Here is a 16,834-nt window from a genome sequence, read left to right on the forward strand (position 1 = left end):
GATGTTCTACTTTCTTCTGACTTGTCAGCCCAGGCTCTAAAGGCCTTTTAGGTGGGACGCAAATGCACAGAATTTTTTGATTTCCAGCTGCATTTTCATCTGGTTCTTTGACGTTTCATTTGTCCATGTAATACGCGGTGTAACCAATCTAAACACGACAAGTAAATTATTCACAACATGATTGGTTAGATATACCGTAATGTTAACCTGTTCTGTTCCAAAGTTGTTGCAGCCAAGCAATTCATGAATCAATTTAGTAATAGATTTTTAGCTCTGAGGTGTACCTTTGAGAATACCTTTGGAGGCTAATATGGTTGTTTATAATTTCCTTATGTTGCCAGAATCAGATTTAGACAGATCTGGTCCGCGCTGGGAGTCAGCGTTTAAAATCCCTTCTTGATTCAATTTGAGGATGTTCCATTACGTAACCTGCCATGGAACCTGGGATAGTCTCTGGATATCTTCCTACAAATAGTACAATTATGATTATTTTACTTAAAATTAATTTTAATTCCTGCTGACCAACAGGTGCTTCCATCTTTGCTGGAGATGAGATTTTTTTTTATAATTAAAGTTGCCTTTATTTTTACAAACTGTACAGGATTTTAATATTTATGTGCCCACTCAGTACCTGTAATGGCATAAGTAGAGCCAGCGCATGTGGCCATCCTATAATGTGAGTTCTGTATAGGCTTTTGAAAACACATAAAGGTCCTCTCCAAGCGTATTTTCATGTCAAATGTAGTGTCTCAACTCTTCCCCAAGCTGCCACTACTTTCGAATAGGGGACATTTGTATGTACCTTTCTTGCGCATGCTCAGTAGAACTGCTGTTTTTGTTAACGGCCACAGCCGATGTTTTCAGTCAGAGCATAGCTTCCATTTACGTCTGTGGGTGTCCTACTGAGCATGTGCAGTGAACTTGCAAATACCTTTAAGTAGACTCAGCTGGGGGTTAAATGAAAACGATGTCTGGTTATTAAAAATCTGATAACTAAATGCATGCTTCCGTTTGCGTGCGCTAAAATTAGTTCAAACTACAAGTTTGAGGAGTCACCTGTTCCTTCTGCGTAACCTTGTACGTTTTGGAGATGGCTCTTACCAGTCTTGGAAGCCTTTATGGCATTTTTAAAAAGTCTACTAGTTGGCAGTACTCATCTAATTAAAATCGGTTAACCTTTTTATTTGTACAGTTATGAATGGGTGAAGATCATTACTAACCAAGAAACTCTAACCACTAATGTGCATTTCTGTATACTAGTAGATCTTTGTATCTCCAGCTCCTTGGGGTTAAATACCCTTTTATTCTGTACTGTACCTAGGAATGCATTTTACTTCCATGAACAGATCTGATCTCCAGCTAATAGAAGCATGTCCAGAAGGATATAAAAGGCGGGTTTTGTTCTTCTTGGATGTAAGAGAGCTGTCAATCGGTAGTAGCTTTGCCCCGTTTTGTTTTATTCAGATACCTCTTATGTAGCAGAGCAGCTCTGAAGAATGGCCTTTCTGTTGGAGTAAAGCTCTGTGTTTTGAATCAATGCAATACACTGATCTGCCTTCCTAAGTGTCTGCCTCACCGTTAGCAACGCAGGGGCTGTACGTAGTCAACTGCCATTTGGTGGTCTTTACCTACTTGGCTTAAGTTCCCTTCTAAAATGAATTAGAACGCACCAGCTCAAGTTTATAAAACAATTGCCTCCTTTTATGGCAGTAACGATGGTAAGAAAGTTCTTTTGAACCCTTGATTGCTTTATCCTAGAAGGGATTGTATATTGTGGTAACTCTAGTGCTTTCAATCGATTTTAAATACATTTTAATACCGCCTATGTATGCCTTTACAAAGAAAAACTCTTCCTCAACCAAATCCTTTTGATCAATTGGGTAAATAAATATATAATATGAATCTACATAGCTATATACAGAGATGTCTATATTGATAGATATTATTTTAATAACTTTTTTTTTTTTTTTTTGCAATAACCAGACCATTGACCCAAATCTCTGGACGAGAATAAAACATGTATGTATTTTTAATTTTTGTTTCTCCAGAAGAGAGTGCATCAAATTATAGAGAGATGACCCAGGTGAAAATGCAGGAAGAATAAAATGAAATATGTATAACTAAATCTTCAGTATCATTCACTGTTCACCTTCTAGCACAGATGTAAAGCCTGTATATACTTCCCGGAATTTGTTGCACTTTCGGTCTCACTTGGAGATGTTTCAAACATTTTTAAAATTGTCTTAACATCTGTGACCCGCTCAAGAGTTTATTGTCCATCACCCTAGCAGAAGATTTTATTTCGATAGCTAAGCAAAAATCTATATATTACACAAAGTTGGTATTGCAATAAAATGGTTTTGAATACACATTTTAACCAGTCTCTGTTTTGTTTATTAAGAATGTAAGGGACGTTTTCATCATGGCAAACCTGGTGAAGGACCTCATTGATTCTGGCTGTCAGAACATAAGTGTCTACCATGTGTCAGAATCATTAAAGGCGTACTGTTGTAATATAGCACTCTATTATAGTATCCACTGCTTCGGCTGGGAGGCTGTTCCACTTATCCATTATCCTTTCATTAAAATAAATCTTTGTTCGAGGGCTGCAACAACTAATTGGTAAAATTGATAATCGATAATGAAAATCGTTGCCAACGAATTTCATTATTAGTTGAATCAGAGCATTTGCATTGAAAAAAATCGAAGTGCTCAATTATAGAAGTCCCCAGAGGAACTGCCGACAGTAGCGGAAGTTGTCTGCGTGCATCGTGCAGACGCCCACCGGCTGCCAGAGAAGAAGATCCAGGTCCCCTGCAGCGATGCAGGAGATCCTCCTCTCTGGCAGCCGGCAAACGTTATGCAATGCACGCAGACAACCTCTGCTGCTTCTGGCTGGTACTTCAGGCAGGGCTTCTATGGTGGAGCACCGGAAGGTCACGTCACGCTGGTGCTCCATCATAAAAGCCCCGGAAGTGGAGGACAGTAGCGAAGGATGTCTGCGTGCAACCCACGTACACCTGCTAGCTGTTCGAGAGGAGGATCCGGGTCCCCTGCAGCCCTGCGGGGGATCTGGAACTTAGTGTTATTATCCGAGCTCTATTTGAGGCTGGATTATAAAATGAAGGGTATTTTTCAGAGCATTTGCATTGAAAAAATCTATGCAACTAATAGATAATGAAATTCGTTGGCAACGATTTTCATTATCGAATATTATCAATTTTATTGATTAGTTGTTGCAGCCCTAGAACAAAGATTTATTTCACTGAGAGGATAATGGATAACTGGAACAGCCTCCCAGCCGAAGCAGTGGATACTGTAATAGAGTGAGGCAATTCAAACATGCGCAGCATATGGCTCCTGAATCTATGACCAGGTCAAGGAATGATTAATGTTGGAACCTTTACAGCAAAAAAAAAACAGGCAGGCTAGATGGGCTGAATGGGTCTGATCTGCTGTGAGATGTTTCTCTACAAAAAAAGAAAAAGGAACAATTTCAGGGACACTTTAGCTCCAATATGTAGTACTATGGAAAGATTTGTGCCAAACATACACTTTATGAGTAGGAGAACAAATGTTAAACTACTACATCTTCTAAAAAAATACATAACAGAGCATAATATGCAAATGACAATTAACCACCTCAGTGCCTCTAAGGAAAGCTGTTCATTAGTTTACCTCTATAGGCAAGCCAGAATATTAGAATTTAGGGCACCTTTTACTGAATACATTGTGTAGACACATTATTAATAATGAACTTTAAAACCACATTATATTATTTTGTACTGGTTCCAATCTTGGCAAAAAAACCTTTGCAAATATATATTATGTATATTTCATTATTGTTCCCAGTGCATTGATCACCCAGATGGACGAGTAAAAGTATATTGTTATTTATTGTGGATGGGAGATATTGATGCCCTACCCCATAGGTGAGCATGACTAAATGATAATTAATACATCTAGATACACACTATATGACTGAATGTATGTGGACACCTGACCATCACACCTATTGTACATCTCTTTCCAAATCCATTGACATATGTAGTTAGTCCACCTTTGCAGCTATAACAGCCTCAAATCTTCAAATGTGGGAATTTGTGAGGTCCGGCACTGATGTTGGATTAGAAGGCCTGACTTGCAATCTGTGTTCCAATTCATGACAAAGGTGTTCAGTGGGGTTGAGGTCAGGGTTCTGTACAGGGTGCCCTATTTCCTCTACACTAAACTAAAAAAAAAAAAGATGTATTTATGAACCTTGTTTTGTGCATAGGGGCACAGTCATGGTGGAACAGGAAAGGGCCTTCCCCAAACTGGTGCCACAAAGTTGGAAGCATACAATAGTCTACAATGTCTTGGTATGCTGTAAAATTAATGTTACCCTTCACTGGACCTGCAGGGCCTAGCCCAAACCCTGAAAAACAGCCCCAGACCATTACCCATCTACCAAGCTGTGCAGTAGGCACTATGCATTCTGGTAGTTAGCATTCTCCTGGCAAACATCAAACCCAGCTTCGTACATCACACTTCCAGATGAAATGTGATTCAATACTCCAGAGAATTCTCCGCTCCAGAGTTCCGACACTTGGCATTGCACGTAGTGATCTTTGGCTTATGTGCATCTGCCCGTTTCCACAGGCAGTTCGGAACTCTGTAGCGAGTGATTCGCTCAGCCCACACATATCAGCATTCGGCGGCCCCGCTCTCTGAGCTTACGTGGTCTACCCCATTGTGGCAGACAGGGCCGGACTGGCCATCGGCAACATCGGGCACAGAGGGCCAGCTGCGGCCATCACATAAATCAATACCAAAGGGAAAGCATCCGTGGAAACCCTCCGGATGTGGGTGTCAGTGTGGCAGAGCCTGTCCTAGGGTGTGTGTTTGGGTGTTGGTGTGCCAGAGCCTGCCCTGGTGTGTGTACGAACACAAAAAAGAACCCCAGCACTCCAATCGGCTTACAATCCTTAGGTTACTCTATTCAGAGAAAGCAAAACAAAAAAAACAACGTTTCGGCCAAACAGGACCTTTGTCAAGCTCAAAAGGCCCTGCTTGGCCGAAACGTTGCTTTTTTGTTTTGCATTCTCTGAATAAAGTAACCTAAGGGCTGGAAGCTGATTGGAGTGCTGGGATTCTTTTCTGTGTTCGTATACTTCAAGAGGGTTTATGCTGTCCCTTTTTTCCTGATAGCACCCAGCTTCCTGGGAGTTGAGTGCTGAACCATTTTTTTTCTTTTTTTTACTATCCTGGTGTGTGTGTCTGGTGTTGGTGTGGCAGAGCCTGTCCTGGTGTGTGTTTGTTTGGATGTCAGTGTGGCAGAGCCTGTCCTGGGGTGTGTGTCTGGGTGTCGGTGTAGAAAAGCCTGTCCTGGGGTGTGTGTCTGGGTTTTGGTGTGACAGAGCCTGTCCTGGTGTGTGTGTTTGGTTATCTGTTTCCTTAATTTATAGTAGGAACTACTACTCAAGGCCCTGAAATAATTTAGTGTAAAAGATAGGGTACTGTGTTATTTACTCTATAATATTTTTTTCAAGGATTAGTCACACTAAATTGTGGCTTCAGGCTTCCCATGTTGAATGACCAAGTATTATGTATGTGTATGTAGATGTATGTTTTTTCTAAAATGCCCGGGCCTATTTTTTGTCCCAGTCCGGGCCTGGTGGCAGAGCATATTACTTCACAATAGCACCTGTGGACCGTTGGAGCCCTAACAGGGCAGACATTTCAGAGAGTGCTCAGTGGCAACAGTAACATTCAGAGAGCCTGGGTGAAGAGCTGCTTTCGGGTTACACAACCCACTCCTCCTCCTCTAATAACACATTACACGCACATGTTGGGCATGCATTTTTAACTACATAATATGTACTTATCTCTTTAAAGTAAAGACCGTGATTTCAAAATAACAGCTGAACTGGCTGCCAATATATATTAATATTAGCCCCCTGCTGCCAATATATATAAATTTTAGACCCTGCTAACAATATAAGGTATATATATATATAAATATCAAAGCCTGCTGCCAATACATTTTATATTGAAAAAATTGGACCCTACGCAATCATTTCCTTTGGCCCCACTCCCTAGCATGCAATCACTCCCTTCGCTCCTGCACCAAAAAAAAAATAGCACTCGCTACTTTGAATGAAAGGAAGAGCAGCCATATACTTTTAATATTCTGCTGGTACTTTGCTACTTCACTAAATAACGACTGCCAACAATGTCCCTGCTCGATCCTCTTATAAGGTAATCTAAAGGAAGTATTAACCTTATCCATCATATTTCATGTTCACTACAAGTACACAACTTATTGATGCATTTTTATTTATTTTGTAAATTATGTATAATATAATATAACTGCTCACATTTTGAGTTTAATAGTGTGAGGTTTCTTTCGATTTCTGGTACCCTATGCAATTAACTAATTTTCAGATCAGTTTGGCGATTATGTCAGCTAATACTTGCCAGATGGATTTGATTGCAGCGTTCTCGGTTTCAGGTTTATTGAAGAGGTGTTCATCCATCCAGTCGAGGTAATACTGAGTAGAGGTGTAAACTCTACGGCTTTGCTTCCGAGCTCAGCCCGAGCCCCAGCTAGTTATGCCAACCACGGTATAGAACTTAGCTTTGCTTCTTTTACACATCAAAGGTCCTTCAACACCACCATGTGAATCAAAGAAAAACCATGCAGTAATTGGATCCAAGAGAAAATGGAATCATCTCCATTGCTACTTCCTGTATTTCATATTTCCCATTCCAAAATTTTCATTCATTATCTACCAAAAACTCTTAATATTCCCTTTCAGGACAAAATTTTCTTTTGTCTTCCACACTTTTTTCCTGACTCGTGTAATATGCAGAAACCAGATAGATTACCTTACAGCTGTCTTTTGGCGCAGTGTTATGTGAAAGTACTGTCCAGGGACATAAACAAAGTATGCTTATTGAGTAAAAGTCATGCTGAAACAAAAATGGTATACCTGGCAACTGTCAATACCCTTTTTTTTCCTATTCTGCACACAGGTTGTAGTCACGCACGGCACCATTGTACCGGGTTGGGCTGTTGCAACGTTCAGAGAGGAGATCTGAGACTCTGATAGGAAGACACTGTGGGTGCAATCTGTGTGCTGGGTGAAGTCCTATGTGTGCAAACTGGGTGCCAGGGTGGGCCTTTGGGGTGTGTGACCTGTCATTTTTGCCTATGATTTAGGATTTCCATTTATTATTTATTTCACTCGTTAAAACGCCCCACTAGATCACCAGGCAACAAGTAAGCAAGTCTTGGGAGTGCCAAAAAGGGAGGAAATGCTGGGATAAAGCAGGGAAACATTCTTGCAAACATTACTTTTTTGTCGACGTTTTACATTTTAAGGTGGGGTTGCCCAATATACAATCTGTCCAGGCGCCAAATACACTAGGTACACCCTTGCCAGGACCGCCTTGTAATCGCCAGTCTGGCAATGATGGGGAGGAATAATCAAGCAGGGATCTCTCTGCTTCACGTGGTAAATCTATCTATCTATCTATCTATATTTATACACAGTATAGTATGTATAATACACTCCAAAAGTCCACCATAACTGACTGGTTTGATTGGTTTACCAACTGTAACCAGTTCATAATGCATTCCTGAATAGTAAGCACCAAGACAAATACATATTTTTATGGTGGTTAAATCTTTTTGGGGAACTGCCATTTACGTAAAGATACCATTTGCTTTGCCATTATCAAAACCGTTGTGACACTATATAATTAATTCAAAGGGTAACATCCTAGCACATCAAATGTATCTATTACGATTAGCATAGGTTTTAATAGTGCACCTGGCAGGGACTTTGAAGAAGGACATCAGTTGAAATACCTTTTTTGTAATCATGTCAACTTTGAAAAGCAATTCAATGGGAAGTGTTTTCACTCAGTGCTGAAAAGCACGACCAAGCAGACCTAAAGGGATCACTTCACAATTCTTGTAGCCATTTTGGCATCTCACTGCCAACAACGCTTCACATACATTAATTTGCCCATTAATACAGCAGGCTTCTTACTCTCTTATACAAACGTTAACATTGCTCTGGGAGGGGATAAATAGTTGGTAATTCATGTTTGTCCCACCTTTTGGGAAGGCTAATACAAAATGATACTGTGCAAATTGCTGAGATTTGCGTTTGAGTCCAAAAAGTTGGCATGGGGTGCCTGTATGAGGCAATCAGAACATGCTGACCCAAACTCAATCACTAATCTTCTGAAAATGAGTTGTCAGGCTGGAAGGCAGAGCGCAGTCTGGTGTGCTCAGTAGGAAAACAATTCGATAGACATAGCTGCTGTCTCAGCACTACTCTAATCTACAGTCCTATTCAGTCTGGTGGTATATATATGGTAGGGCTCTGTACAAGGTTATGGTCACTCGGGAAAACACTCAGCAGAAGAGGTACAGTGGCTCCATTCTATTTGGCTGTAAGATTGGCAATTATCTTGGGAGTTTTGCTTTCCTTGATCGTGGGATGCACCGTACTATGTAGCATTTAATCTTATTCTGTGACTGAGCTGGTCACTTCAGAAACAGGTTACTACAAGCAGCATTAATGCTGACATGAATTATGGTTCTTGGCTGGGCATATGAGATCAGTGATATAGAAGCGAACCGGTTGATTGTCTCAAGCATGGCTGAAATTGCACATGACAGGTCCCTCGATAACTCTATAACTTTACGTATTCTGCTTCATTAAATCGTGGTTATGATTGTATCCTGCTGGTCTGGCATGTGGCAAACCTAAATGTAATCAGGGAAATATTTTGAAAGCAAGCCAAATATGTTTTTTATGGACACATCGAAATATTATTGCCAACCCAGCCAAATTGGTTTGCATAGGCTTATATGCATGTTTTGACATCACAGAACTAAGATTACGACATCCAATTTTTCAAGAAATTGAAAGGCCTTTTTGCATTATGATCTCTAAGAAAGGTTAAACTTTGGGAATCTTTACTGGCAGGCATGTCTTCAATAACATTTTAGGTAATGTAAGGTACAAAAGTTGGTGCTCGCTCCTTAAGCTTGGCTGTTAACGGTTTAAAATGCATCTTGCTTTCAGAACTATTTCTGTTACAGAAATATTGTAATTTGCAATCTACATGGAAACCTTGCAGAATAAGATTGGTATTTATAATCTGTTAATTACAAAAAGGTGCAAGGAACCAAAGAGTATTCTTGGCTCTGGTACCATTTGGTCTAGGACTGGCCCTGATTTCAGCAGGAAGCCACAACAAGGCAAGAAATTGATAGAAAGAATAAACATGTAAATTGGGTCAAGATGATTGCCCCACGTAAAGTGACCACCTGCAGAAATTGACAAATCCACCTATCAGGGTAGAGAAACTATTTTCCTGCTTGCAGAATGGGTAATCTGCATTGATCATCACCGCTTACAAGCAGCTTGGTGTAGTCAAAATATATTTTGGAATGATGTGAAGGTTTCCTTTTACAGGTAAGATGACTGAGCCACAGAGTACTCCAGAGCAAATGGCTGCTGGCAAGAGCCATGGAGGCATTGGTGGCACCTATAAGGTAACAAGCTCTAACTATTATGATTATTACCTTGTAATTAAGCGTGAAAAAATTACGCAGCCCTGATCATTATGTTTTAATTAATACAATTGTCTAAAAGATAAATACATAGATATTAAATATTTTACATGTTGATCGACGACTTAAGTTATAGTTTTAAATTAACATAAGACAAGCAAGACAGGAGCTCTTTTTCCACTTACAGTTGTCTTATTTAAAGATTCTAGTGCCCCGCAGCCTACAGGAATACAGGCTACAGGAAATGATCCGCCAGTCCTATTCCTCGACACAGGATTAAATGTATTAGCAATGGTTAACGATACACATATTTCATCTACAATACAGTGTTCTAGAAAATGTAGTTGTGGGAACTGATGTCTAGATAATGAATGAGATGAATACAGTTATTAATTAACTAAAAATAAATATCAAACATTTGCATGGCTGTACCTATTCTGGCCAATAAGTAAGCCTGGCACATGCCTACTGGGCTAACAAGCCAGTGCACTTTCCCAGCAAGTAGCATTACTCTTAGGTACATGAGACCATGTCTAAGCCCTGCTCCCAAACACTATACTGTACACCTACAATGTTCACACACACCCCACATACATCTTATACATCGATAAGCATGCAGAGCAACTCAATTGGGTTTTGTATAAAAAAATACTTCGACAACAATTAAGGCCTACTTAAAAAATGCTATTTTTTTAGCCAGTTAATGACTATGTTTTCGCAAATAACTGAACTGCAGTACATGGAGGCACTTTACATCTTGTCATAATCTTATAAAATACACAGTTCATTGACACAAAAAAAAGATTCTCTGGTTTAAAGCTTGAAAAGTGGTCTTATCACCATAGCAACCAATAGAATTACCAAATCATCAGGAACACTCCATGTGCTGCTCTGATAACAATTATTTTTTATACGGACCTCCCGTTGTTTCATATCTTAGTATTGTCACAAAGTATTTCTCCATTGGATTGAGTAGACAAATTCATGGAGTCATGGAAGCTCAATTGATTCAATTTCAGATCACACTCTATGAATTGGAGAATTTCCAGGGTAAGAAATGTGAGCTGACCAGTGAATGCCAGAACCTGAGCGAGAAAGGACTTGAGAAAGTTGGATCCATCCAGGTTGAATCTGGACCGTAAGTAGAGAGAACACTTTGGTGCTCTTACATGTACTTAAAAGGGTATTTGGGCTCTTACAGTTCAGATAGCACACAAAACAATGTATATCATGCATTATAAAACATTTTAGACCATGCTCAGTGGTGCAGCAATAAGCTTCTTCTGAGCCTTCTCTTATCCATATCACTATTCTTTATAAAGAACAAAATTCCAGTATGAAAGCACATTTAACATCATTGTGCAGCAACAATCATTGCTATTTCTTATGAGCCTTCTGGGATGCAGAAAAGTCTGGGAAATAAAGGTCTCGCTTCGGTGTCTTCAGACAATTATGTATTTCTACCGTACTCAACTATACATGGCACACTGAGAGGGCAAGTGCCATGCAGCTATAGTGTAACATCTTATTCTTGCATGGAGCAAAGCTAAGAAGGTTACTACCGATATGTCTATATTTAACAAACTCCCTCAACCTCCAAATACCGGTAGATTATAGGAGTAGGACCTCCTCTCCTTCTGTAACGTGTTATTGTTTTTGTTAAATTGTATATTGTCAATTTTAATGTTATTGTACACACTATCCTGGTGAAAATGTACTTGGAATGTTTTTCTACTTATGCAAACCTTCAAGGTCTGGTACCTTGTTCAAGGTCATTAGTAGCAGCCGTGCTTCACAATGTACCTGAAGATGCTGTGTTCTGTCTTGCTTTCAGATGGCTTAGTTATGAACGTCAAGCATTTGCTGGGGAACAGTTTGTTCTGGAAAAGGGAGATTACCCAAGATGGGACACCTGGTCTAACAGCCACAGGAGTGACTATGTGATGTCCATCCGTCCCTTGAAAATCGTGAGTCAAACAACAGAGTTTGCTTTATGCAGCAAAACAAAGTATCAAATCTTTTGATATTACTAAAGTAATGTAATTAAATAGGCAGTAAATAGGCCTCAGTAGTGTGAGTTTAGCAAAGGGTGATGTGATGGCTGGTTTTTAACATTTACCATTTTAGGACATTCGCAAATTACCGTAGTAGTCAGAATCAAAATTGCTAAATCTGGGTGAAGCTTGCTTATGTTAGAATTTCACTAATTCCCCTCGAGTTCAGCCCAGAGTCAACACAAAAACCAGTGATAGCTTAGCTCAGGGGAACTTGGCAAAACTCAAGACTTTCTGGTTTGTTTGTGACAGGGCCTAGTTATCCCAACTTTGATGGCTATACTAAAACTCAGTATATAATGTAATGATGTCCAAAAACAGAACGGGCCTCACATGAGTCCTTAATGGGATTCATAAGACGTGATTATGTGACTGCTACTAAATAAACAGCAAGCAATACATTTTCTCTGCTAATATCTCCAATATTTCACACTGTACAACGTGTCTAACTGCACAATGACCCTATCAAACAATATCTTGTCAGATGCTATACCTGTTACGCCTGTAGTTTGGGGTAAAATAAGTGTTATTGCAAGGGTTTTTTCCTAGGTGAAGGTCTCTTTTTGTGCAGCATCTGTCCCTGCACTAAGTTTATGGAAAACAAAATCATGATTATTTTTGGCCTAGAATCTGAGTTAATCTAATCTGCTGGATCCTGGAGTTTTAAGTAATTTCGTTATAAATGAGGTGACTTTTGCAATGGCAGGTCTGCATACAAGGTCATTAAATTGTACTGTTGTTTACAATAAGGTCCCTGGTTACAGTATATTAGCACCATTATTGATGACTCTAAGAGGTTACTGGAACTATATGTCTTCTTAAACAAATGCATCTACAATAATCATTTGAAACCATAAAGGGTGTACAAAAAGAAAATGGAGGGAGGGAGAGAATCCTATAGACAGGAAGCAGTGGGGAAGAGCCTGTGCTCACAGAAACAAAATGTAGTCAGAAATCACATACTTCTAGGAGAATGAAGAGCCTTACATTCTGGTACGGAAGATAGGTAGATGAGTTTGGCAGCAAGGGTAAAGTGGTCACAGTAGTCATTTGTAATGAGAGAATATAGCAACGTTTAAAAAATTTGTGTAAGGACAAGGCAGATGTCACACATCTATAAAAACTAGATTAGGAGAGGGATTGAATGAAGAAGTGTCTGGGCTAGAGTAGACAAATATACATAGCATTTAGAAGCCATGGTGGGGTGCATACACAAAGATCATTATGTTACCACAAACTTTTGCCACCATTAATACAGTTTTTGAAGCTATGATTGGCGTCTGGGATTTGTCCACCCCAATGAGAATGAGGATGAGTCCAGGGTAACTCCCAAGCAGAAGGCTTGTTGAGTTGACTTGAGTCATTTACAATACGCCAGATGTTGGTAGAGATGTAGCTTGTTAGGGGGAATATTAATAGCTATGTTTTAAGAAGTTTGAAATAATTTTAAGAGGAAATGGTGGTTAGAGAGATAGTGATGTGAGACGAGTGTGAAATTAGGTGGTTAGGGGAGATATGGAAATTTTTCTAACATATGTTCCGCTTGTTATACTTAAAAATTGTAGTCTTTCTGCGTAGTTCTGTATTATTTATTTTTCTTTCACTTTTGTTGTAACTGTTCTGTGTGTACAGTATATATATTCTAGCTTCTTCGACAATGTCCGTACACAGAAGACATGTCTCTCGCACTCTTAGGAACTTAAATGGTAAATAAGTATTTTGTATGAATGAAAATAAATGGGTACACGTTCTCATCTTCAGGACAGTGCTGATCACAAGATTCACCTGTTTGAAAATGCTGGTTACAATGGAAGGAAGATGGAAATTGTTGATGATGATGTACCCAGTCTATGGGCTCATGGTTTCCAGGATCGAGTGGCCAGTATTAAAGTTCTCAATGGAACGTAAGCAGAAAAAGCCCTTCAGACACTAATGTGTGCACTTTAGGTACACCTGGGATTTCCAGAGTCTGAGATGGTTACCAGTCCTCCAGATCAAGTGGTTAATTTCTGGATGGTTAAATTGGTGTTTGGCCCCACCATGTCATTGTCAAGGTCCTGCCCAAACCCCATACCTTTGGGGCTACCACTGCCCTTATGCGTGACTAAACCTTCCAGCCTCCTGCTACATTTTCATCTTCCTCATTTGTGCACAATACTACAATATTAAATTCAATGTTTTAACCCCTTAAAGACAATGGGCGGTCCCTAATCCCATTGAAAACAATGCACTTTGAGTCCGTACATGTACGGGCTTTGTCATTAAGGGGTTAATGTAGATTATACAGTATATACAAACATGATGTGCGCATGTAAGGGTGAAACATGAATGTCAGATATTCATTGTTATAAAAACCAACTGTAGAGCACTACAGATAAAATAAGATAAATTACACATAATACAATATTTCAGACAGCTACATTATTTGTCATGTTTTACAGCTATGTTATCTTAGCCTAATATACTAGACAAACACCCTGACTCCTTATCATACTGCCTTGTATTAAATGGTAGAATGTCTCGGTGTCAGTCACCCTGCTGGACACTCTAATAAAAACCTATGGAGGAAACAATCAAGCAACTTCATTACCATTGCCATAAAATAATAAAGTCAGTCTGTTGTCTGAACAGGGAACGTCACCCAAACTATCACATGATTGATGACAATGGCAGCCTGCAGATAAAGGAAGTTAGTTGGAACGAAATGAAGGTTTTTTGTTTTGTTTTGCTTAACTACATTACTATATACAGCACTATATTTAAGGTTCAAAAGGAAAATATGTATAGTGAAAGCATTAACATTATGCGTCATATCTTAAATGGCCTGGATAAGTCAAGGTGAGTAAGCTCATAATTTTTTCTTTCTTCCAGCTGGGTGGGCTATGAATACCCTGGCTACAGAGGCCGTCAGTATGTGTTTGAGAAGAATGAATACAGACACTGGAATGACTGGGAGGCCAACCAGCCCCAAATCCAGTCTGTGCGCCGTATCCGTGACATGCAGTGGCACAAGCGTGGCTGCTTTGTCTCTGTCCCAGTGGCGGCTGCTGCTGCTGCTGCCCCAGCTCCAGCCCCAGCCAGCAGCTGAAGGAGAACAAAACACACTCATCAACTATCACCCTCTTCTGCTGAGAAGCACGGCAAGAAGAGACGCATAAAATGATTTTAAAACTTGGTAACGTCTCTTTAATGTGTCGGTCCGCAAACTTGAATAAAGCTTTGGACTGTAAAATTTCTGACGTGTTTATTCAACAATTACATTGAGCATATGTAGTAGTAAATGCAAATTATGTTAAAATTATCTCATCTGATACTCCCACTTACTACTGTAGTGTCAGTATGCATCATAATCAATTTGATAGATGTGCATAAAAAAAAACTTGACAAGAAATCCTAAATAAACCACAAATTACTCCAAACAACCAGAAAACACATAGTGAGGATTCATACTTGTCCCTTCTTGAACACAGGTTAGCCAGGTCAATCATCAGCATCTACAGAATTTTTTCTGTAGACCCTCAGACAAATTCTGATCATTCCTTTCCCATGACCACTTTATTTCTAAAGCTCTAAAACTTACAATTAACCCTGTAATCTCTCACTTTTCATGGTAATGGTGCCAGTGCATGTAGGGGAACCCGTGGCAAAGCTACGCTGCTGCTGCTTTTGCAGAGTGGAATGAGCAACACATCTAACAGAGAAATTACTGGAAGGTGTGCTGCTTGACTCATGGTGTCAAGCAACACATCTTCCAGTAATTTAAGGCACGCTGAGTAGACCCTCACTCTTCTTCCTCACTTCCTTCTGAACCAAAAATAGATCTACATCATCCATCTGACAGTGCCTGTCCATCCTTGCTCTGGGAGTACTGGCAGTAGTGGTGGCACCAGTTGTGGTGGAACTAGTAGTGGTTTCATTCTGTGCTTCACCATAGAAGAGTTTTTAAGTCTGGCACCAGCTCAGCCTGGCCCACGAAAAAATGGACTCCTTCTCACAGACCACAGACCTAGTATTTCACACAGTCCAATGCCTAATTTTGTCATCAACATTTCTACATTTTTCGTGTTGTATACAATTGAGAGGTTCTGCTCAGGATCAGTATTTCAAGAACTACAACACACTATGTGCAAGCACATTCAAATGCCTATTTTTATCAGCAATAGTAATCAATGAATTATTGTTTTGTGTTGTACATACAGGTTTTGTCTAAATTAATTTTTAAATTGAAAAAAACAGCCCTAAAATAAACAAACTATTAGATAAAAATGAAAAAAAGTCAGCTCCAGTTCCTGTAATTCAATAGTGACCTAATACTACATACATTACAGCTTCTCCAATCCACCTCACCCCAGTACATTTTCTACACTACACTATGGACACTTGCAGTATGGTAGATAAGCCTTAATCTCAGCCTTAACACTGTAACTGACTCACACCCCAAGTCTCCTCAGTCTGTAACTGCTATCGACAAGTCACAATGGCACCAGCAAACTTATATATCTATTGCGGATTGGCTGGAGTGGAAAAAGTAAGGGAAAAAAACTCACATGCTGCGGGACCCATCAATCATCCGACATTTGTGGGTCCACATTCACCAACACTCTCTCACCCTTTCATTCTCATTCACTCGCTCTCTCACACTCTCTAAATGTTTCCCTACCTATTCTGCTGACCACTTCCACATCTTCTTCTGTATCTGCATCATCTCCCTTATCTTCTATCTTCTCCCTTATCTTCTATCTTTTATTTTCAGTCCTTAATATTTTTTTTTGTCTGCATCTCGACGGACATAACCCGCCAATTTCCATTACACGGCGGCGTTGCATCATTAACAGTTTCTAATTCTAAATTGCAACACCGGAGTTTAATACTAAATCCTCTTCTGATCTGGATTCTGTCACATTAGATGGAAACTGATGCTATAAATCAGATCTTGTAATAATCCTGTCATTATGGGATTTAAATGAATTTTCAGTTATAATTAAACACGTTGTATTATGATATAAAGACTAAGGATAAATTAGCGAAAAATGAAATAATGTAAATAACGGAGTATTTGAAATGTAACTTGTAACTGTTACAATATATGTATATAAAAGTGGTCAACAGGACTACCACACTCTCTCTACCCCATTCTTTCTCTCTGTTCCCCTTTCTCATTTCTTTCTCTCTATCTCTTCCACTATCTCAGCCCCTCTTTCCC

At 39.6% G+C, this 16,834-nt stretch overlaps 1 protein-coding gene across 2 annotated transcripts; it reads left to right on the forward strand.

Annotated features, from left to right (window-relative positions):
- Window positions 1–8,375: 8,375 nt before the first annotated feature.
- Window positions 8,376–14,863, forward strand: CRYBB3 (crystallin beta B3). Of its 2 annotated transcripts, none has more exons than XM_053469362.1 (6): window positions 8,376–8,448; window positions 9,480–9,559; window positions 10,597–10,715; window positions 11,412–11,544; window positions 13,393–13,535; window positions 14,503–14,863. In XM_053469362.1, exons 1-6 carry the CDS (start codon window positions 8,391–8,393, stop codon window positions 14,717–14,719), a joined length of 750 nt encoding a protein of 249 aa, XP_053325337.1. In that variant the 5' UTR covers window positions 8,376–8,390; the 3' UTR covers window positions 14,720–14,863. The 2 variants fall into 2 exon arrangements, with proteins under 2 accessions (XP_053325337.1, XP_053325345.1); XM_053469370.1 differs by having other exon boundaries at window positions 8,408–8,422.
- The last annotated feature ends 1,971 nt before the right edge of the window (window positions 14,864–16,834 follow it).

The sequence above is a fragment of the Spea bombifrons genome, chromosome 1, assembly GCF_027358695.1.
Source record: "Spea bombifrons isolate aSpeBom1 chromosome 1, aSpeBom1.2.pri, whole genome shotgun sequence".
In the NCBI taxonomy this organism is placed as follows: domain Eukaryota; kingdom Metazoa; phylum Chordata; class Amphibia; order Anura; family Pelobatidae; genus Spea; species Spea bombifrons.